Consider the following 23,691-nt stretch of genomic DNA (forward strand, 5'->3'; position numbering starts at 1 on the left):
ATCTGGTTTTTGCAATTTCTTTAATTCTTTTTTATTCGATACGTATAAATTCTTAACGAAGATATGATTCAATTCGTTCCTCGTATCAAACAATTCGATACTATCCCTTTTTTAAAATAATTTTGTGTTTACTTTAACTTTGATTCCTACGATATTGTGAACAGATTTTCGCTATCAACGAATTTGCCTCAACACAGCTAGACAGTTTGCCAAAACGAACTGATGTTAATGAAATGAGATATAAATAAATTAGTATATTATTGAAATCGAGATAAAAAATATAATATATATATATGTGTGTGTGTAATATATAATATAATATATATATTACATAATATATATATAATTATATAATATATATATAAATATATAATATTTATATTATATATATATATTACAAGCTACATAAGTAATATGAAAGCACACGTGAATAAAAATGATTTCACCACCTTAAGCGCAGATATAAGTGTATTATGCAAAATAGAAATATATTGTCCTGCAGTATATTTATAAATAAATTCTGTACATTGCCGATATATTTCGATGGATATTCAGTTAGGATTTAAGTCCACGGTAATTGCTATTCGATCCAATTAATCACGAGAAGTATGCGTTTCTTTAATATTATCTACCAATAACACTCGATTTCGCATAAATTGATTTCTAATACCTGAATTTTTGTATATACCACGATCTAGTTATGTAAAGTGATTCCACGCTATTATACGAAGAGCATTATTATTCATTATATCTATGTAAATATGTAACTGCCTAAATACGAATAAAACCAGAGGATATATCACTGCACAATATCTTACTTCATTTCTTAATGAATTCAATATTCTATTGTGATATAAAGTTATGTTTATTGCTTATTCTATAATTGACAATAGATTTAAAAGAACACAGTAATTATGGCCAACAAATTGACAGTCACAGTAGATTAAACAATAGAATTCAGTTCATCAGGCCCCAGTTTCGAAGAACTTCGTCCTCTGGAAGAGGCCAAAGTTTCTTCAACAAAGCCCATCCCGATTTCTGCGTGGTAAGCAGATATTCGTTTTGCGGATCGTGAAGATGACTGTAAGCGCCCATAACCAAACTCTGACAAATTCTCGCGCAAACAGTAACTTTCAAAATTTTCTTCTCGATATCTGTCAGCTTCCTAAATTCCTGGTAACCTTCGATGACGTGTTTACCCATCGCCACGTCGCCAGCTTGCAAAATCATGTAACACAGCGCGATAGCTAACTCGAAAATGAGACATGTCCAGTGCGCATCACCAAAATCGATCACGGCAGCTATTTCTCTGCCATTGCAATCCATTATGAAATTCTGTTCGTTCAAGTCGCCATGAATTATACCATGCTGGAGCTCCGATTTGACCAGAAGCACATCCTTCTCGAAGACTCGTATCACCTGATGCGCCAACTCCCTTTCAAATACATTCTTCAGAGCATAAGTAAATTGACGTAACTCTGGCACAGAATTCAACATCCACAAAGTCTTGTGGCCGACGAAAGCTGGATGGACGAAGTTTATCAGAGCATTAGTAAGTTTAGCCGTGAAATTGCCTACGTTTCGGAACAATTCTTCAGTAATTGGAATACGGTACAACAGTTCACCAGGCTGATAAACCAACAGCCTCACGGCATACTTGTCAGTGCATTCATCGACATTCAACGTGACCACAGCATAATATAGTCCATTTATATTTTTTACCGGCAAAGGGCAGTTAATACCTTGTTGGTTTAGAAATATCAACATTTCAGTTTGTGCGTCAATCACATGTGTTTTCTGTGAATCCAAAGAGTTGATAATTTTCAAAGTATAGCCATGATGACTGATAGTCGTAATATGAGAATTCGTATACGATTCTTCACAAATTACATGATAGTTTCTGTCATCATACCCATTTAATTCGATTATACTCGATGTTTTCAAACCGTAAAGTTCTTCCAAGAGCCGCACCGCTATTTGATTGTTGCTTGGTGGACGAATCCGTTGACCCGGCATTAGTATGTCAGCACTGTTCTCCATTATCACTTTAAATCCTAAAAACTTTTTAAACAGAATATATATTAAAAACTTTACCTTCCATGAATTATGTACAGAATGAAAAATGAAGACGAAATAAGTTTCTTATAGACAGCCGTTGAAAATATTATTCTAAATTTATGAATAGTGATTGTTACTTTCTATTTAATTGCCGCGTTTGCTTGAACGTGACAATACGAAACGGATAACGTTAACTAGCGTTTAAAGCAACTGGCAATAAGTTCCACTTTCGACTAACCTGCTATGTGCGGGAATACTGGCACGGGAGAGGATTAAAGTTGTTCGAAAATAAATTAACAATATGTAACGATTTATTCAAGTCTTGCTCGATTTCGATATTGACAATTGACTGACAGACTGACGAATGTAAAACTTTTCGGTTAACAAAATGGAAATTCTTCGATTGACAAAATGATGATTCTTCGATTGACAAAAATGATGATTCTTCGGTTGACAAAATGATGATTACTAACTGACAGACTGACGGATGTAACCTCTTCGGTTAACAGATGGTAATTAACTCTTCGATAGAAAAAAATGATAACTAACCCTCCGGTAGACGAATGGTAATTATTCGGTTGAAGAACGGTAATTAATTATTATTGACTTCTATGAGTCGCTACATTTATTTATATTTATCGGAGATGAAAAAACGTCGGGATCGTTCTTTTGAAAATGTTTGGGAAGATCCTGAACGTTTGTTCAAACTGCCGACTTTGTTTACAGCTTTAAACTGTCTTGACATTGTTATAAAAACATAGTTAGGTAAATATAAAAACAGTTAGATAAATTTTTCGCAAAATATAGCTTTTAGCGGCGTTAACTGCCTTTCACCTCAAATACTGTAAACACGGTTTCAAATAAACGTTTTGAATTACCTTGATTTGAAAGAAATTACAATTTTACTTTCGCGCTACGGATCGTGCGGGCCGCGGGACGTGACAGTGATATCTATATTTTACATTTCTTTACGTTTCATTTTGTTAGTAATTTTCATTTCAATTAGTTGTATAATTAAAATATATTATAAAGAAGAAATGTTTCGTTCTTTAGACGTTGTCCACTAATTTAGCAAATATAAATTCGAAAAAAGCAAACAAACAATAGTTGTAACTATATTTTTCAAATGTGGAAATCATTAAATAATGGAACTCTCAAATAAATCACTAAAAATAAATTATTTTCCTCGAGAATGTCGGTCCTTCTCCAAATATGAAGACACGCAATTCACTATGTGTTGGCGAATGAAGCAGCTCGCAAAGTGAATTGTATGTAGGATGGTATACGCAATAAGTATGGTGGGGATAAATGTATGATGATTGATATTTATCGTTGCTCGTTAGGTTGCGCGTTATCCAGCATAAGAAATGTGAAGTATCTTTTATGTACATATTCGGATAACACGAGGCAATAAACGATATTATCAGAATCAAAGCTTTTTTAAGTTTTTTTTTTTATATTACGATTACTCATTAAACTAATTGTTCTTTGCCGGTTATCAAGTTATTCGCTATAATTTTTTTCTATGGCACTATCAAATGCTAATAAAATACTACATAAAACTTTAATAAATTCTTAACTTTTATTTACAAAACCAGATGATTATTCAAGGTAATTTTTTATTGCAAATTATACAATGTTAGTTTATGAAGTAATTTAATAATTTCGATATACATGTATGCGAGTTAATATTATTTTTTTAAAAAGTACGTATAAAATGATATTTTTGACAAATATTAAATTTAATTGTTTCAAAAATCAAATGAATAATATGCTTGTACATTGATGAAAAGAACAGTCAATAAGATTTATAGAATCATAATCTGCTTTTAGCATTCATCAAGAATTTAAGGATTTAAATTTAAAATACTCGACATATGTATATTTTTCATGTAGATGTGTGTGTGTGTGTGTGTGTGTGCGCGCGCGCGCGCGCGTGTGTGTGTGTATACATATATATTATATATATAATTATAACTTACCAAATAATTAAAGTAGAATATTGAGTAATATATAACTATATATGTACTTGATTTAATAATTACTCTGTTGATTTTATGTAAAATAAATACAAAACGAAAAATTCAATTAACAATTTGTATAGTTAATTTTTCATTATACATTGCACAACTTTTACACTATTACAAAATTAATGATTTATCACTCAGGACATATTGCATTAGCTGTATAACCATAAAGATGGGATGCAAATACAAATCTTCAAGCATTGGTAGATTTAGTTGACCAATAAAATTAGAGAGCAATGATAACTGAATAATCTACAGTGTGCAATCTATAGGTTGGTAGTATATGGTGTTACTCATTTTTGCGGGAATACGTTAAAATATAGATGTTTAGTGAGTATTTTACTAAAATCTTTTCCAAAATATTTTCACGAAATCCTACAGTATTTATTTTATATTATTAGCTATTTCTTACTTAAACCGTAAATACTAATAACTTGCTCTATATAAAACCATGGCTGTCCAACCAAATCAACAATTTAATATGGGTTAGTGTAACAGTATAATTTCTTAAATTATTTTTTCATTAATTTGTAAATAATCATGTATAAAATATATTGTAGATCCACCAAGTCAACAGAGTTTTGTTAGATTTTTTAAAAATCTACCAGAAGTAAGTAAACATAATACATTGCATCTGCATTAGTACTTATCTTTATATTATTAAAAATAACAGTTTTACGATAATTATAAAAGCAATAAAAAATAGAATTTAAAAAATAGATTCATTTATTTAAATAACAATATAGAATATATATAATAACCTTATAACAGTGAATTTTTTATAATACTACATCAGCTTCTTGAAATTATTAAATTAACAATTCCAATAATAATAGTACATTATAACACTGATAAATAAATTTTATTTAGTAAATCTTACATATATTAAAAGCTTATATCAAGAACCTATATTACTAAAAATTATATATAAATAAATGTTAATTAAACAAATTGAAAGTTATGTTCATCCAAAAATATTTCTAGCCTTTTCTTTAGCTTTATCAAAAGTAGTTGTAATTTTGTGGCCAATTCTTGTCCAAAGAGACGATGGACGTGGTGGTTCATTAGTATCATTTGTATTTAAAGGTTCTACAGGTAATGGTGGCATTGTCAATTCTGTTGTTGTTACCATTATTTCTGGTTTTTCTCGAATATCCCATGGATCCGTATTACTTGTAGATGGTAGTGTAGCACTAGGGTTTATTGTCACTCCAGAATATATATCTCCGCTATGTGTCGGATCATATTGTCCACCCCCATAAACTTCCAAAATTCTTGGCTGCAGCTTAGGTTCAGATGAAGCAGTTTCTACATGCTTCTGTAAATTTTCATTTTCTCTTTTTTGTTGATCAGACATCAATTTATTTTCAAGCTGAATATAACGAAATGGTTTTCTCACAGATTTAATTCCTTGTTCATTTGCATAGTTTTGAGGTTGCCAATGTGATTCCTGCTGATCTGAATTATCAACTATATATTTAATTTGTTCTTCTTGCTTTGGATTTTGTTGTAAATTAGAAAATTGTGTTTGTATTGATCGCTGCTGCAAATCTTCCTTATTCTTCTGATCTGTTTGTTGTACGAATTGTCTTTGATCGCTTGGATGATATGTATAATGCCATTGCAAGCCTACAGTTGCATCATTCGATTTGTGTAACCAATTTACTTGGTCTACATTTCCTCCTTCAACATCATATCCACTACTTCCAGCTTGTTGACTTAACTTCTTAGAAACATCTTTATCTTGTCCTTGATCCACTCTGGTACTTTGTCTCCTAATATTATCTTTATCACCTTCTACATTCACTTGTGGAGGTAATTCATAAATATTTGGCGCATCTGTATCTCCAGCATTAAGGTTCAAATTATTCTGATTATTAATATTATACATATCTTGATTTGATACCTGTGTATTAACTGTTGACCAACGCCTTGAATATCTCGATCTTGGTTTAGGTTTTTCTGCAGGCTTCGGCAAATCATCTTCTGGTTGTGCACTAGTTTGTTGAGTCAAATGACCCCACTTCTGATCCCTCACATTAGGATGCCAGGTTGGAAAGGATTGCTCTGATTCCTGACCAAACTCAAGATTTCCAGATGTCTGTTGAGTGAGATCATCAAATTCCCCCGTTTTCTGTGTAAAATCTCCTAATTGTTGATCGGCAGCCTGTGGTTTCCAAGATTGATAAGATTGTTGCGAATCCTGACCAAACTCAAGTTTTCCAGAGGTTTGTTGAGTGAAATCATCGGATTCTCCTGTTTTCTGTGTAAAATCTCCTAGTTGTTGATCGGCACCCTGTGGTTTCCAGGGTTGATAAGATTGTTGCGAATCCGGACCAAACTCAAGTTTTCCAGAAGTCTGTTGAGCGAGATTATCAAATTCCCCCGTTTTCTGCGTAAAATCTCCTAATTGTTGATCGGCACCCTGTGGTTTCCAGGGTTGATAAGATTGTTGCGAATCCTGACCAAACTCAAGTTTTCCAGAAGTCTGTTGAGTGAGATCATCAGATTCCCCTGTCTTCTGTGTAAAATCCTCTAATTGTTGATCGGCACCCTGTGGTTTCCAAGGTAGATAAGATTGTTGCGAATCCTGATCAAACTCAAGTTTTCCAGAAGTCTGTTGAGTAAGATCATCGGATTCTCCTGTTTTCTGTGTAAAATCTCCTAATTGTTGATCGGCACCCTGTGGTTTCCAAGGTTGATAAGATTGTTGCGAATCCTGACCAAACTCAAGTTTTCCAGAGGTTTGTTGAGTAAAATCATCGGATTCTCCTGTTTTCTGTGTAAAATCTCCTAATTGTTGATCGGCAACCTGTGGTTTCCAAGATTGATGAGATTGCTGTGAGTTTTGGCCAAATTCGACTTTTCCAGATGATTGTTGAATAAGATCATCAGATTCCCCTCTTTTCTGTGTAAAATCTCCTAATTGTTGGCTTGTGCTCTCTGGCTTCCAAGGTTGAAAATATTGTTGAGAATCCTGACCAAACTCAAGTTTTCCTGAGGTTTGATGAATGAGATCATCAGATTCCCCTGTTTTCTGTGCAAAATCTCCTAATTGTTGACTTGCTCTCTCTGGCTTCCAAGGTTGAAAAGATTGTTGCGAATCCTGACCAAACTCAAGTTTTCCAGAAGTTTGTTGAGTGAGATCATCAGATTCCCCTGTCTTCTGTGTAAAATCTCCTAATTGTTGGCTTGCGCTTTCTGGCTTCCAAGATTGAAAAGATTGTTGTGAATCCTGTCCAAACTCAAGTTGTCCAGAAGTTTGTTGAGTAAAAACATCAAATTTCCCTGTTTTCTGTGTAAAATCTTCTAATTGTTGACTTGCACTCTGTGGTTTCCAAGAATCATGAGGTTGCTGTGAGTTTTGGTCAAATTCGACTTTTTCAGATGATTGTAAGGTAGGGTCATTAGATTCCCTTGTTTTTTTAATAAGATCTTCCAATTGTTGAATAGTATCATGTAGGTTCCACGTTTTTTGAGACTGTTGTGATTCTTGACTAAATTCAAGTTTTCCAGATGTTTGTTGAGTGAAATCATCAGATTCCGTGGTTTTTTGTATAAGGTCTTCTAACTGGTGGATTGTACTGTATATATTCAATGATTTGTCTGATTTTTGTGTTTCCTGGCCAAATTCCACATTTCCAAATGTTTGTTGAATGAAGTCATTAGATTCCCTAGTTTTTTGAATAAAGTCTTCTAATTGTTGGATTGTACTGTATATATTCCATGGTTTATCTGATTTTTGTAATTCTTGATCAAATTCTGTATTTCCAGGAGTTTGCTGTGTAAGGTCATCAGATTCCTTTGTTTTTTGAATAAGATCTTCTAATTGTTGAATTGTATTGTGTAGATTCCAAGGTTTATTTGATTGTTGTGATTCCTGGTCTAATTTAAGTTTTCCAGAAGTTTGTTGAGTAAAGTCATCAGATCTTCCTGCTTTTTGTGTAAGATTTTCTGTGTGATGATTGACACTGTATCGTTTCCAGGGTTGATAAGATTGGTGCGAATCCTGACCAAACTCAAGTTTTCCAGAAGTCTGTTGAGTAAGATCATCAGATTCTCCTGTTTTCTGTGTAAAATCTCCTAATTGTTGATCGGCAGCCTGTGGTTTCCAAGGTTGATAAGATTGTTGCGAATCCTGACCAAACTCAAGTTTTCCAGAAGTCTGTTGAGTGAGATCATCAGATTCCCCTGTCTTCTGTGTAAAATCTCCTAATTGTTGATCGGCACCCTGTGGTTTCCAAGGTTGATAAGATTGTTGCGAATCCTGACCAAACTCAAGTTTTCCAGAAGTCTGTTGAGTGAGATCATCAGATTCCCCTGTCTTCTGTGTAAAATCTCCTAATTGTTGATCGGCACCCTGTGGTTTCCAAGGTTGATAAGATTGTTGCGAATCCTGACCAAACTCAAGTTTTCCAGAAGTCTGTTGAGTGAGATCATCAGATTCCCCTGTCTTCTGTGTAAAATCCTCTAATTGTTGATCAGCACCCTGTGGTTTCCAAGGTTGATAAGATTGTTGCGAATCCTGACCAAACTCAAGTTTTCCTGAGGTTTGTTGAGTGAGATAATCAGATTCCCCTGTCTTCTGTGTAAAATCCTGTAATTGTTGATTGTCACTCTGAGGTTTCCAAGGTTGATAAGATTGTTGCGAATCTTGACCAAACTCAAGCTTTCCAGAAGTTTGTTGAGTAAGATCATCATTGATGTATTTATTTTGTGTTTGTTGCACTTCATCTTGTTTACCATACTTTGCATGACGCTTATATTTTCTTGAATATTGAGAGGTACTTTGTGTATATTGTGAATTGTAATCGCAGTCCACAGTATCTACACCAGATATTAATTTGTCTAACATTTTTTTACCACGGGTAAAGCCACCTTCTTTAAATTGATGTAAATAACTATCTTGTTGTTGTATTCCTTGATGTAAATTATGTCTGTTGTCATACTGATTATTATTATATTGGAGACTGTGCTGGTTCATATGTGAAATGTCTGTGGTATGCTGTGGTATGGATACTTCTTTTGTATGACTAGCATTCCAATGTTCTTTGTAGTGAGATACACCTTGCATGCCTGATTGGATCCCGCTACTTTGACTTTGTGCATTGTTTCTCAAATTGTCAAGAAACGTTTGGGTCTGTGCGATTTGTCTAGATTGATGTGCATCTAACATTTCTGCCTGCTGATAATTATCTGTTTGCTGTTGTGAAGTTGATCCACTATATATATTCCTATTATAACCACTGTTTCCAGTATTGAGTACACTAGTATATCCTGATGTTGGATTAATAAGTTGACTAGTTGGTTGAAGTTTTTGTGCATATTCTTCGTGCCTTTCATATGTACTGTAGCTGTTTGTACCATAAGTATTTTGGTAAGGATTCCTATAAGGTAAATGTTCATTTCTAATGTCTGAGGAATGCTGTTCTTCATTATGTGTCATAGGTAAACTATTCCTGTGGTTATGTTGTCTTCTATAATTATTATTGTTTATATTATGCATGTTATCAATAGACAAATCATGAGAACTAATATGTGCCTGTCCAATGTTGGTGGATCCCACAGCCTCTGCTGTAGAAATATGTTTGAATTCTTGCCCTATTTCTTTTTCGATTTTCTCTAGTTTCTGGTGTATATCGTGCATTCCAATTTTTGTGATTTTAGGAATAGGAATCCCATCAGATGAACTGTAACTAGAAGTATAATTCCTTTTATAGTAACGAACCTTTTGAGGTCCTGATACATATTGACCTTCTTCTTCAAATACATGACCACGTCCTCCATCAGTTTTATAAGAATCTACTGTACTCCAATTTCCATGCTGTCCATTAAAATGATAAGGTTCTTGTAAACTTTGTGTATGCAAGTTAGATGTACTTTGCGGAATCACTTGTGATCTTCCACTGTATTCTCCAAGATCTTCAAGTCTTTCACCTTTAGTGTATGATGATCGAGTGTGTTGTTGACTCTGTATTTTATTATACTTATGTTGTGCAACTGATTCAGAACTACCCATTTGATTGTAAGTGTTGTGAGAATTAAAAACTTCTTGAGTATTGGGTAAATGTATACCATGTCTATTATTCTGATATTCAAAATCTGATAATATTTCACCATTAGGATATCCTGTACTGTAAGAAGAAGAAGAATTTTTCCTATAATATCTTACTGTTTTGGGACCTGTGACATATTGACCACGTTCTTCATGCACTTTTCCATGTCCATTGTCTATATCATAGTCATTATGTTCAGACCATGTGCCAGGTTTTGAATAGTCAAGGCCTTGTAAATGTGACGCGGTTTGTGACAAACCACCAGAAGTTTGTGTTTGATATTGTTTAACATAAGAAATACAAGATTCTATGCATCCAGTTGGTGCAGATAATGCGTATGTTATTAATAAAGATAAAATGACAATACTTTGTGCCACCATGTTACTAATTTGATCTCTGAAAATATAAAATTGTTTTAGCTATTTTTTATGAAAAACGCATGTAAATAAATTTTTATATTATTATAAAATATATTTTACATATTATTCGTTAAGGAACAAAAATAACACTTAAAGAAATATTATATGTACGATAAAATTAGTATTCTGTATCTGTTATTAAGTTAAAATTATAAATTTAATTACCATGTGGTGAAAGATCAAAATCCACTTAAGAATTGACGATTGAGATGATCTCAGTGGCAGTATATGTTGATATGTACTATATGCAAGTTGGAGCAATTCCATTTATGTTAGCTCCCCCTTCTTCATCACTTCTTTGAAAACATTCTCTTTCATTCTTACATGGTGATAATATTTTCTGTGCATTTATCCCAGTTATGTACATACATTCTTATCACAACTAATAATTCACAGTAACAGAAGAGAAAAGCAGACAAACAGTTTCTAATATATGTTTTGTATTAGCTAGAAAGATCCATTTAATTTTTATTCAAGATACCATACATACGTATTTTAATTCAAATGTTTAATATGAAATAATTTTGAGAAGCTTGTATTATATACTTTATTATATTTATGAAAATTTATAATAAACTACTTCATGAATTGTAATTAAAGGAAAAAGAAGCTGTTGCTATATTAATAATTTTATAAATATATAATATTTTATTTCATTATATTTACTTATGTTTCTCATAGATATATAAATATATTTCTTTAATTTCCTGATAATAATTACATAAATAGTTTCCACTAACAGCTGCAAATTTGATTTGATGTATCATCAATGATGTCATCCTCAATGTATAACATCCTTGTTGCAATATGGTAATTTATTCCTATTTCATAATAGGTAGAACTTCAAGGTGACAGATTAAAATGATTAGTGAGATACATCAATGAGACAAATGTTCTATTTTTAATTCTAAGATAGGTGTATCTTTCATTGTATTTATATGTTGTAGCATTATTTGAAAGAAATACAATTCCCTTTATTTTATACTACATATTTAGTATAAAAGTTTCTTATACTCATATAATAATGTATTTAACAAGATATTGCTTAAACAATTGAATATAAGGAATTGAAATAGTTCATAATGTTTTTAATGGCCTACTTACATACGCCATATATTACTGACCTTCCTGGAACATGAACTTTGATCTTTTATCACAATAAAAATAATGCTTCCAAGATAATGCCATTAGCAAATTTTCTTAATTTTTTTATTCACAAATTATTTTTAAATTTCATATTGTACTAACATATTTGTATATGATATTTTGATCTTCTGTATGAACTATTAGTGATATCTATATTATTTTCATATTATTCGTTATTAAATTAGTATATAATTTTATATTAATATTTTATTAAACTAATATTTTCAAAACTTTTAAATATATTTTAAAGATAATAAAAAATTAAATGTATATATAATTATTCAATGATGTCATATTAATGTAATACGTTAAATTGATACATCTTTTCCACAATATATCAGATTTCCTTGAACTCATACGTATTACATTAATATCAATTCATGACATTTTGACCCTAGATAGACATTGACCTACAGATATGTAACGAGATTCTTCATTTTCTTGAAAACAAGTGTAATAATTATGATTTGGTAATAATTACAATTTTCATGTTAAACGTTCATATGCCCAACAATTTCCAAAAATTAACTTTATTTTTTAATTTTGTGTCTCTGCAGAGTTATAATATTTACAAATTTGTGTTACTTTAGGAACGTATATCAGTCATGAAAATGAGTAAGTTATAAAAATAGGTCAAGAATATATCTAAAGATAATATCATATGATATAATTCTGGATAGGTAGTCTCATTATAATATATTATATACCATTATATTATTAATCCTCAGATTTTAAATTTAAAATATATGTATGTAATCAAATACTGATTGATTTCAGAAACTTAATACCACTATACGATTTTTTAATAGATCAGATTATTACACATTACATGGTAATGATGCTTTATTTGCTGCACAAGAAGTTTTTAAAACTACGTCAGTTTGTAAGATGATAGGAGCTGGTAAGTTCTGAAATTCAACTTTAAAATATTTATTTAACTGTATTACTATTAAGAATTATTAATAAACCTTTATTCTGTTTATTCTATACTTTTACTAATTTATTATGTACTTATCTAAAAAAATTTCTGTACAATACAGATCCATATAAAACCGAGGGTGTTATTCTTAACAAAAATCATTTTGAATCTTTTATACGTGATCTACTGTTAGTAAAACAATACAGAGTAGAAGTTTATGTTAATCAAGGATCAGCAAAAAATCAAAATTGGGTATTAGAATATAAAGGTTCTCCTGGAAATTTAACACAATTTGAAGATACACTGTTTGGCAATAACGATGTTGCTGTTAGTGTACATGTCATAGCAGTGAAATTAGGAATGGAGGCAAAATCTAGAGTGAGTAGTAGTAAATAACCATGCGATAAACTTTTTGTTGAAAAGTTTTTATAAGTAGTTTTATTATATATATTGTTATATTATATTATATTATATCATAATATTGTGTGTATATATATATATATATATACTTTATCATTTTTTTAGATTGTTGGCTTAAGCTGTGTAGATACTACAGCAACTTCATTTTCTGTTTGTGAATTTCAAGACAATGAATCATTTTCCAATTTGGAATCAATGGTTGTCACACTCGCTCCCAAAGAATGTTTATTAATTCAAGGTGAAGGCAGCTATGAATTCCAAACTCTTAAACAAGTAAACAGATAAGACATCTCTTTCGTATAAAACGGTTGAACTAAAAATCTTAATGATATGAATGGAACATTTATTTGTTTTTTTCCTTTCTTCCATCTTTTAGGTCATGGAACGAAATAATGTAATGGTTACTACAAGAAAAAGAAGTGAATTTTCTAGTGAATCAGTTATACAAGATTTAAATACTTTAATAAAATTCAAGAAAGGTCAACAACAAAATGTACAGTCTTTACCTGAAATCAATTTAAGCTTTGCTATGTCAGCTACTTCTGCGCTTATTAAATATTTAGATGTAAGTATATTATATTAATAAAGACAAAATATTTTAATTTAATTTGATAATTTTCTACTAGTTAACATCAGATGAAGGAAATTTAAATCAATTTGCTATAGACCAAATAAAGGAGTCACGTTATTTAAAGCTAGATTCAGCTGCTATAAAAGCACTTAATATCGAATCACGTGTTGATACCTCCTCTATTTTAAATGGAAACGCACCTACAAGTATTTTGGGCATTTTGGATAAATGTAGGACTTCACAAGGTCATAGATTGCTTGCACAATGGATTAGACAACCTTTAAAAGATTTATGTCTTATAAAAGAAAGACATGATATTGTTGAAACACTAGTGAATGATAATGAATTACGGACTAATCTTAGTGAAGATCATTTAAGACGCATACCGGATTTGCAAGTGCTTGCAAAAAAATTGGCCAGAAAAAAATCAACTTTACAAGACCTTTATAAGTAAATAATGTATTTACAGTATATAATATAACTATATATATTTATATTGGTTTTATTTTAGGATTTACATGTGTATATCACATTTGCCTAGATTATTAGAACAGCTTTCTAATATAAACGTAACAGCCTTAAAAACAATGTTCAGTGATCCTTTGAGTGAACTTATTACAGACATGGACAAATTTCAACAAATGGTTGAACAAACAATTGATTTAGATTCCGCCGAAAAAGGAGATTTCTTAGTACGAGCCGAATTTGATGATGAATTGAAAGGTACTTATACAATCTTTCATTTCATTGTGCTATACATGTAAATATGTTTTTTACGTATAAATTTATACATATTGATATTAGAATTAAAAAATACTATGGATGAAGTGGAAGCGAAATTACAATCTCAATTGGGTAAAGTTGCTAATGATCTTTCAATCGAAGCTGGAAAAACTCTAAAACTAGAATCAAATCAACAGCTTGGATATTATTTTCGTGTAACATTGAAAGAAGAAAAAGTACTAAGAAATAAGAAACAGTATATTATTCTGGATTCTAATAAAAGCGGTGTACGATTTCGAAGCAATAAATTAAATGATTTAAATGATGAATACATTGTTGCTAGAGATAAATATACAGTGGAACAAAAAAAGGTTGTTACAGAAATAATTGAAATTGCAGGTATTTTATATATTATATATTATATATATATATATATATATATATATATATATATATATATATACACGCGTATATAACTAAAACTTTGCAAAAAATTAACTAAAATGCAATTAGACAATAAAACAAATACACGTTTATATCATTGTATTACTATCTCTTGGACAGCCGGTTACAGTAGTACAATAAAAGCTATTGGAAATGTATTGGCATCTCTTGATGTACTTACTGCTTTTGCTTCTGTTGCTGTAAGTGCTAATAAACCATATGTACGTCCTGAAATGCTACCTACAGAAGCTGGTGAGTTTAATCTTACTCAAGTTCGACATCCATGTTTGGAAATTCAAGAAGGAGTAGATTTTATAGCTAATGATATCAGTTTTAAAAGAGGTAATTTTTAAAAATATTGTCTCATATATTATTTTGATAAATGTAGAATATAATAATTACTAAAATTATAGGCGAATGTCATTTTCGCATCATAACTGGTCCAAATATGGGAGGTAAAAGCACCTATATAAGATCTGCTGGTGTCAGTGCTTTAATGGCACATATTGGAAGCTTTGTTCCTTGCGATCAAGCAAGAATATCATTATTGGATTGTATATTAGCCCGTGTAGGAGCTGATGATTCTCAATTAAAAGGGCTTTCTACATTTATGATGGAAATGATAGAAACTGCTGCTATATTAAAAGTAAATTGATGATATTTATAGCATTAAATATTGAATAATATGTATACATTTATATTTTATACGATTTCGATAGACAGCAACTTGTAATTCCCTCGTGTTAATTGACGAATTAGGCAGAGGAACTTCTACTTATGAAGGTTGCGGTATAGCATGGTCAATCGCCGAGTAATATATGAACAATCTTCTGATTTTATCACAAATTTTTATTTTTCTGTATAATTTATAACAATAACATTTTTTGCAGATATTTAGCAAAAGAAATCAAATGCTACTGTCTTTTTGCGACACATTTTCATGAAATAACTAAATTAGAAGAAGAAGTATCTGCCGTTAAAAATCAACACGTTACAGCCCTTGTAGACGATAATAAATTAACTTTATTATATAAAGTAAAACCTGGTATATGTGATCAAAGTTTTGGCATACATGTCGCTAAAATGGCTAATTTCCCACAAGATGTTATAGAGGTAAAACATGTCTTGATTTATATTTCTAAATTTTAATTTTGCCATATTAATGATAAGAAAACGAATATTTCATTTAGTTTGCTAAGCGTAAACAAGCAGAGCTTGAAGATTACCAAGACTCAGTTTTTGAAGGTTCTGATAATCCACAAAAAAAACAAGATATTATAAAGGTAATCATATTTTTGTTAGAAACATATAAAAATCTTAAATATTGCTGATATAATCTAATCTTTAATAACGTTACAGGAAGCTGAAGTTCTTATTGCAGAATTTATTAGTAAATGCAGGAATTTAGACAAATCATTATCTGATGCGGAACTGGAAGATAAAATTTCAACATTTAAAAGAGAAGTTCTATCTCACGAAAATCCCTACATAAAGACACTCCTATCAGCTTCTTAACTTCATGTAAAACAATTACTTTATAAAAGTACTATCCAGTATTAATCACATGAGTATTACTAATTTAGGTATAAAAAAGGTACACTGTTGTTTTACAAATCCTGTATTGAATCGTAATTTTTGATACTATTGTATATATAATGCTTGTTATATATATACATATATATATATATATGTATGTATATATAACAGGTTTTTTATAATAAAAATATCTTTCGAATAAATATAGCTGTACCACTGATCTCAGATATTTAACAAAATCACAATACAAGTTATCTCCAAAAATATGATACCTTTACCACAGATGAAGTACTTTATATATGGGATTGGAAATAAAATACCCTTATGTCCTATATATAGCTATTGCTATTTTTATATAATTACAAAGTTATAAACAGAGTATCATGTATATTCAGACATTTTAAAAGTCTTGCTTTTCATTCTACTCCATTTTTCTATGCTAAGATAGCGAACAGCAGCAAACTTATAGATCATGAGATTAAAAATTCATTAAATATGAAATCTCCCTTGTAAATATTTGTGATAACATCTTTAATAAGTAATGTTTATTGCTGGCTTTATTATTATCATTGTAGTAATTCTTATTGAAGTATCATCCGTCGATAACATATTGATTCACTATTTTCACCATTGTAACCTTGAACTTGACTCACGTATTCACTGTTTGTGGGGAGTGTCTGCAATCTTGTATTAGTAACTATTAATTATTATATCTTTTGTATAACTTTTATTAACAATTATGGATCCTTCGATCTTCCCTGAAGAAATTTGGGTAAAAATCTTATTATATTGTGATGTACCTGATATTATTGCTATCGGTAATACGTGCAAATATTTGAGGAAAGCTTCAGATACTGATTACTTGTGGTAAGTTTGAGATTAAGTTTATGTGAAAAATACATTGAAGTTCAATAACTCACATGCAAAGTGAATAAAAGTTTGTGCTATTATGAATTTGCAATGTAAGACTGTAAATAAGATGACACTTCCGCAAAGTTCATAATTATCACATAAAATTTCTTTGTATAAAAGGAATTTATCATCAATTGACTCTATTAAAATATACACAATTTTAAAAATGAATGTATATTTAAAAAACTATTGCTATCAACTATTTATAGAATTCACTCATGTCTTTCCAGGAAAATGAAGTGGCTACAATTGATTTCAAAAGTACATTTTAGATTTCCAGATATAAAGTGTTTACAATTACTTAGTGTCAGCTTTAAAGCAATGTGCTATAGATTATATATGGTAATTACATTGGGAGAAAATGTTCATTTCCCAAAATGTCGTCACTGCAGTGGTTATACATGTCAAAGAAATTGCGTTGAAGGTTCTAGCGCAAAAGTAGTAATTGAAATTGGAAATAAGTATACATGGGTTATTGAGCCACATTTTGAATTAAGAAGACATTTTTCAATGTTTGGTGTACCTAAATATAATAATGAAACATATTTGGAACAAACACAAAATGTTCCAAGTAGTAGTACACGTCCAAAATGTGATGGCAAATCACTAGCTAAAAAGTTAAAACTATTGAAATTATCTGAATTAGCAACTGCTAAAATCCCTAGACCTAGTGGTCCATTTTGTGTTTTTTGTAATTCTGTTAAATTATATAGAGAAAAAAAGAGATTAATTACTCATCAAAATGATCCAACATGTTATGCAAGGCCAAATCCAATTTATGAGAAACTTATAAATGGATATTGCACTGATACCGTTGAAGTACTTGGAATTCCAAATGTTGATCTTGTTAGTCCAGCAGAAGCATTATTAAGTGATGGAACATTTCCTGTTCTTAAAACATTTGTTGGTCATTTGTTTCATCAAATGAGATTAACTTCAACATTAAGGAAACCCAATGCAGTGCTCATGTTCTGTGAACCATTAGCTATGCATCCAATGCTAAGAAAACAATTGTTGCATTACTTGTTCCAAGAAGTCAAGGTATCAAGGTAAGATAGAAAAATTATATTGTAAGAAGGTATTCTTTTATAAAGTAAATAAATTTCTAGAGTATGTCTGGTTCCTAAACCTTTAGCAGCATGTGCAATGCTGGATGTGGAAACTTGTGTCGTAGTTGATAGTGGTGCTTTAAGTACAACGGTAGCTGTTGTAATTGGTGGACGTGTTATACCACAACGTTGGAGATTATTACCTGTTGGTGGTTGGCATGTAGCATACCATCTAAAACAAGCTATGCATTGGTATCTAAAAGGATGTTATCATATTCCTATATCATATCTGGATACATTACCTATTAAAGAAAGGTGTAGACTAAGTTACAATATCAAAAATGAAGAGAGAAGAGTAGGACAAAAGAATGAAGAATGTATTAAAGTTAGAGTTCGAAGTTATACTGATAATAAGCAATTTCTGGTTAGTGAATTTACACATGTATTCATACAGTTCTTTACAATGTTTATTGTTATAATAATTATTTACATTTTTTAGAAAGTTTTCTTGGGTTCAGAATTATATATTGCTCCCGAAATGATGTATATCGACCTTGGTTTACCACAAGTGATAAAAGATGTAACGTCTGGTTTATCGGAAGAAATATTGCATGATTGTCTCTCACACATTTTGCTCACTGGAGGCAATACACACCTTTCAGGTTTTGGGCTAAGATTGACTAAAGATTTACGAGAATTATTACCAGAGCACAGCAAGATATTAGAAGTAAGAAGTTGTCCTGGTACTCATAGTTGGAATGTTGCAATGGGTTCCACATACGTGCCTTTAGCTGTACATCCTGGTAAATATATAATAATCTTTATGTAAAAGACATTTACTTGTTTAAAACAATATGTGCATGTATATAATTCATTTGCTGTAATCACTATTTTAGACAAGACACCACCAGAATATATAGAAGGTAATCCATTTTGGTTGTCAAGAGAAGAATATGTTTTATTTGGGTGTGAATCGTTAGAGCAGTAAATCCGTAATAAGTGATTTTTTACAATGTCAATACCTCACTTATTATATAAATGCAAATCTTTGCATGTGTAAAACTGTTGAAAAAGTAAAGGAAAAACTGTCATGAAGAAAATCTTCTCATGAATTGCCTTTAAATTAGATGCAAAATATAATCGTAGATAATTGGAGGAGCATTCCAAGATAAAGTGCTTGGACAAAAATAGATATTGGTTGGTATTAGCGATTGTTTTCGAAAATATTTCCTTGTATAAGAGATTTCATACATTTATTCAATGTTTTGGAAGGCTCAAAATCATATTAGTAACATACATGCTATGTTGTAGATACTTTTGGGGCCCATCTTACAAGGAAACGGAAGGTGTAAGCTCTACTAATATGTATCCAATGAATACTGGGATAGACACACGTTTCCACACCTATTTTGCAATGTTATGCCCATTAAGCACTTTTTGTCACCACATTATCATTGATCTCTATCAGTTTAACAACATTTTAAATCCATTCGATATCATGTATCAAATCACGTCACTTCCAAATTCTCTTTTACGTTTTCTTGACATTCTAAAACGTCACTAGTAATTAAATCCTCAACTGATCTCATAATGTAGCTAAGATTTCTTAATTCAAATCGTAGTAAGTTAAATAAAATTGTTTCTACATCGTAGAACTTAATCAATATCTGGATTTTCTACTCTTATTGAATAGCACCTAAATCCAATATATGGATTCCGTCCATCCTAAGTTTTCATCAATATAACGTTACATTATTGATCGCTTTTATAAACTTTAGAGAAATGATCAGTAAATGAGGTACTAAATTGGAGAACATTTATATTGTAATATGTATTCTACATCCTTTATTTTACATTAAATTTTAATACTTTTATTGCACATCAGGTTTTCCTGGTAACTCACTCCCATTAGCATTGAGAATTAATCATTCCATACTCATGGCGAACTGCCATTTATGGTCCATATTCCCAAAATTGTATCTTCTCCTATCCCTTATAAGATGATTTTTATGTATATAGCCCAAACAATAATTTGTTTTGTACATACATACATACATACATACATACATATATGTTTCATTGCTTAATGTACAGGTAAATAATTTTAGAAAGTATTATTTAAAAATAAGTATTATAAATTTTTAAAAACTTGTTCATGATTTCCCAAATTTACAATACATCATTCTTGCCAAAATAAGAAATATCTATTAATAGCCCCCCCCCCCCCAAAAAAAAAAATAGCAACATTTCTAGTCACTTTGAATATAATTAAACTATTTAGACTTCTCTTCCAAGATAGTAGATACTATTAAAAAAAAGAATTTATAATGAGATTTTAGAACCATGAATCTTTAAATATTAATATTATGCAGTATACGATTATTGTTACCATAATTTTCTTCAATTCTACATATGATTTTGTGAACAATTTAATATGCAATTGTTGTTTTTGAAATGTACATTAAATTATTCTATTAATTCTATTAATTAATTAGATAATTCTATTAATTGTTAAGCTGTAAGTAAAAACTTATATAATATTTAAGAAGTTATACAACATTTTAATACTAATTTAAGGAATATTCTATAATAATAGTATATAAACTAATTTAAAAACACATACGTATATTATAAATATCATAGTAAACTATGTTTTTGTTATTGAAAAAGAATCTATGCAAGTTATTACATTATTGAAACACATTTTAATTTATGATCTTATGATTATTGCGATATATATATAGGTGCTTATATAACATAAGTCTACGTAATGTAAGCATGTATATAATTTAATAATTTTAAGCTATAAAATGATATGAATATTTATAATACAGTTTTTACAAATTACATACATTTAAGATCTAATTTATGTTCTCTTATCTTAAAATGATATGTATATAATTTATATAATTGTATGTATATAATTTAATAATTGTATACATACAACATGTATATAATTTAATAATTTTAAGCTATAAAATGATATGAATATTTACAATACAGTTTTTACAAATTACATATATTTAAGATCTAATTTATGTTCTCTTATCTTAAAATGATTTGAATAATTCGTAATACTATATAACGTAATACATTATAACGTGATATAATATAAGGTAATACAATATAACGTAATATAATATAAAGTAATACCAAATACCGTAACGTAACAGTATAACGTAGTATAATATAACGTAATTCTAAACAGCGCAATACTATAAAACTTAATATATCATAACGTATTACTATTTAACGTAATATTGTGTTGGCAACTAAGTGATTGGGGGTTTTGTCATTACCACTTAATGAAAAATCCGCTATCACTTAGTTGTCTACCTAATACATTTTAACCTAATACATTATAACGTAATACTATATAAAATAACTCATTATAACGTAATATAATATAACATAAAATAATGTAACGTAATACAATATAACGTAATACAATATAACGAAATACTATATAACGTAATATAATATGACGTAATTCTATATAACGTAATATATTATAACGCAATATAATATACCGTAATACTATATAACGTAATACATTATAACGTTATATAATATAGCATAATACAGTATAACGCAATATAATATAACGCAATACAATATAATATAATACTATATAACGTAATTCTATCTGACGTATTACATTATAACGTAATATTATATACCGTAATATTATATCATGTAATTGTATATAACGTAATACATTATAACGTAATACCGTACTACTAGAAAACGTAATACGATATAACGTAATACTATATAGCGTAATACTACATAACGTAATACGTTATAACGTAATACGTTATAACGTAATATATAGCATAATACTATATAACGTAATTCTATCTGACGTAATACATTATAACGTAATATAGTATACCGTAATACTACATAACGTAATACGATATAACGTAATACTATACAGCGTAATACTATGTAACGTAATACTGGGTTGGCAACTAAGTGATTGCGGATTTTGTCATTACCACCTAATGTATGTAGTATATATTATACAGTGAAGTATATAGTATATATATATTATATAGTATTTTATATATAATATATTAAATTTATTCGAAAAGATTAGAATAGTTTATTGGACATCGATCCGAACTCTACGTAGTTCATGACGGTGTCTCGGCAGTCTGAGGAGCGCATGTTCCACGGTTGCAGAGTTTTTCGTTAATCTGAGCTGTGTGAGATATTTTGTGCATCTGAAAATTTAGAGCAAATGTACGTTGATCGCAAATGGTGGTAAACACAACGCGAAGGATAATTTTAATTATCTCTTATGTAGTTATAGCTTATCGTATCTGTTTGTTTTCTTTTGTATAAATTGCCCTGCGAGCATGGATGGACGATGCATCTGGAGAAGTGGATTGTGACAAATAACAACGAACAGCAAGAGGATTAACAAGAGTGTGACGGATGAAAAGAGAGTCGGAGAGTTGTGCGTTTCGTCCCGGGACTACCGGTGGACTCGTCAGTAAGGCTATGCCCGGTAGTCCCTGCCTTAGACGTAGAGGGAGTCTCGCTAGGTGCGGTATTTGTATCAATCGTTCGTATATTCGACCGCTAGCGAGTTAGACAGACAGACTCGTTGTCGTCGTAGCCCTCTAGTGTTGGCGGTTGGTACCCGCGGCTCGACCTGTCGGCGTCCTATTGATACCGATCCGCCACAAGAGGAAGAAGGAAATGAGCGTTTAATCGCTGATAATGAGAAATTGTATTATCTCGTTGGTTATGTGCGAGCTTGGGGGGAAAAATGTGTAACGAAGGGAGGGCAGGAAGAAGTAACTCGTAAATGTGTAAATAAGATATGTAAAAGAAAAAGCGTTTGGAAATGTGAAACCTTTTTCTTGAAGCAGGTAATAATAAGAGCGTAAAAATATAGGGTGAAAAGACGAGGTGTGTAAAAAAGATGCGTAAATAAAATAAACGCGTTTTTAGCTTGGGTGTGTGAAAGGTGGAGCAGGGAAGGTAATAGCGATGTTGATTCAGCATGGGGATTTGTCAAAACATGGGTTAATTTTGTTAGAAAATTGTAAAATATTGTTAGGGAAGTGATACATTTACACTGTACATGAGAGTGTGTGTGTAAGGGTTAGAGGGCGTCAAGGACTCAGTGGAGACAAAAGACTGTTGCCAGATGTTAGAAGAATCTAGGCTAGTCGGTTGGCAACCAGCGTGCGTGCAAGACGTTCTTAGAGAGGAATATAGATGTATAACTGTTGTATGGAAATATAGCCAATAATTTGTATTCCCAAATCCTCGAATTTCCTTAACAAAAATAAACTACTTTAACTACTACAAGATAAAATGGGAAAAAATAATAAAAAAAAAGGATGACATAACTCAATGCCACAAATGCCAGCGAGTAGGCCACACAGCGCAAA

At 30.5% G+C, this 23,691-nt stretch overlaps 4 protein-coding genes across 6 annotated transcripts; 2 read left to right on the forward strand and 2 right to left on the reverse strand.

The window, feature by feature from the left end:
- Positions 1–797: 797 nt before the first annotated feature.
- On the reverse strand, positions 798–4,192 carry LOC117204259 (hydroxylysine kinase). Its single transcript, XM_033441490.1, has 2 exons — positions 4,041–4,192; positions 798–2,061 (listed from the first exon to the last, which is right to left on the reverse strand). The coding sequence occupies exon 2, from the start codon at positions 2,038–2,040 to the stop codon at positions 958–960; it is 1,083 nt and encodes a 360-aa protein (XP_033297381.1). The 5' UTR covers positions 2,041–2,061; positions 4,041–4,192; the 3' UTR covers positions 798–957.
- Positions 4,193–4,238: 46 nt separating this feature from the next.
- LOC117204257 (DNA mismatch repair protein Msh2) lies at positions 4,239–16,653 on the forward strand. 2 transcript variants are annotated; one of them, XM_033441486.1, is made up of 17 exons: positions 4,239–4,357; positions 4,504–4,570; positions 4,646–4,695; positions 12,484–12,607; positions 12,747–13,003; positions 13,151–13,318; positions 13,422–13,610; positions 13,672–14,066; positions 14,128–14,339; positions 14,421–14,738; positions 14,904–15,125; positions 15,197–15,429; positions 15,503–15,594; positions 15,674–15,896; positions 15,974–16,066; positions 16,143–16,453; positions 16,484–16,653. In XM_033441486.1, exons 2-16 carry the CDS (start codon positions 4,537–4,539, stop codon positions 16,296–16,298), a joined length of 2,766 nt encoding a protein of 921 aa, XP_033297377.1. In that variant the 5' UTR covers positions 4,239–4,357; positions 4,504–4,536; the 3' UTR covers positions 16,299–16,453; positions 16,484–16,653. The 2 variants fall into 2 exon arrangements, with proteins under 2 accessions (XP_033297377.1, XP_033297378.1); XM_033441487.1 differs by lacking the exons at positions 4,239–4,357; positions 15,503–15,594; positions 15,974–16,066; positions 16,143–16,453; positions 16,484–16,653 and having other exon boundaries at positions 4,370–4,570; positions 15,674–15,750.
- Positions 4,929–11,001, reverse strand: LOC117204255. Of its 2 annotated transcripts, XM_033441485.1 has the most exons (3): positions 10,726–11,001; positions 5,485–10,537; positions 4,929–5,403 (listed from the first exon to the last, which is right to left on the reverse strand). In XM_033441485.1, the coding sequence occupies exons 2-3, from the start codon at positions 10,519–10,521 to the stop codon at positions 5,050–5,052; spliced, it is 5,391 nt and encodes a 1,796-aa protein (XP_033297376.1). In that variant the 5' UTR covers positions 10,522–10,537; positions 10,726–11,001; the 3' UTR covers positions 4,929–5,049. The 2 variants fall into 2 exon arrangements, with proteins under 2 accessions (XP_033297376.1, XP_033297375.1); XM_033441484.1 differs by having other exon boundaries at positions 4,929–10,537; positions 10,726–11,000.
- A 294-nt stretch (positions 16,654–16,947) lies between the features above and the next one.
- Positions 16,948–20,496, forward strand: LOC117204258. The gene is made up of 6 exons (XM_033441489.1): positions 16,948–17,186; positions 17,462–18,280; positions 18,341–18,704; positions 18,780–19,083; positions 19,177–19,477; positions 19,592–20,496. Exons 1-5 carry the CDS (start codon positions 17,059–17,061, stop codon positions 19,266–19,268), a joined length of 1,707 nt encoding a protein of 568 aa, XP_033297380.1. The 5' UTR covers positions 16,948–17,058; the 3' UTR covers positions 19,269–19,477; positions 19,592–20,496.
- The last annotated feature ends 3,195 nt before the right edge of the window (positions 20,497–23,691 follow it).

The sequence above is a fragment of the Bombus bifarius genome, unplaced genomic scaffold (genome assembly GCF_011952205.1).
Source record: "Bombus bifarius isolate JDL3187 unplaced genomic scaffold, Bbif_JDL3187 scf7180000007977, whole genome shotgun sequence".
In the NCBI taxonomy this organism is placed as follows: Eukaryota; Metazoa; Arthropoda; class Insecta; order Hymenoptera; family Apidae; genus Bombus; species Bombus bifarius.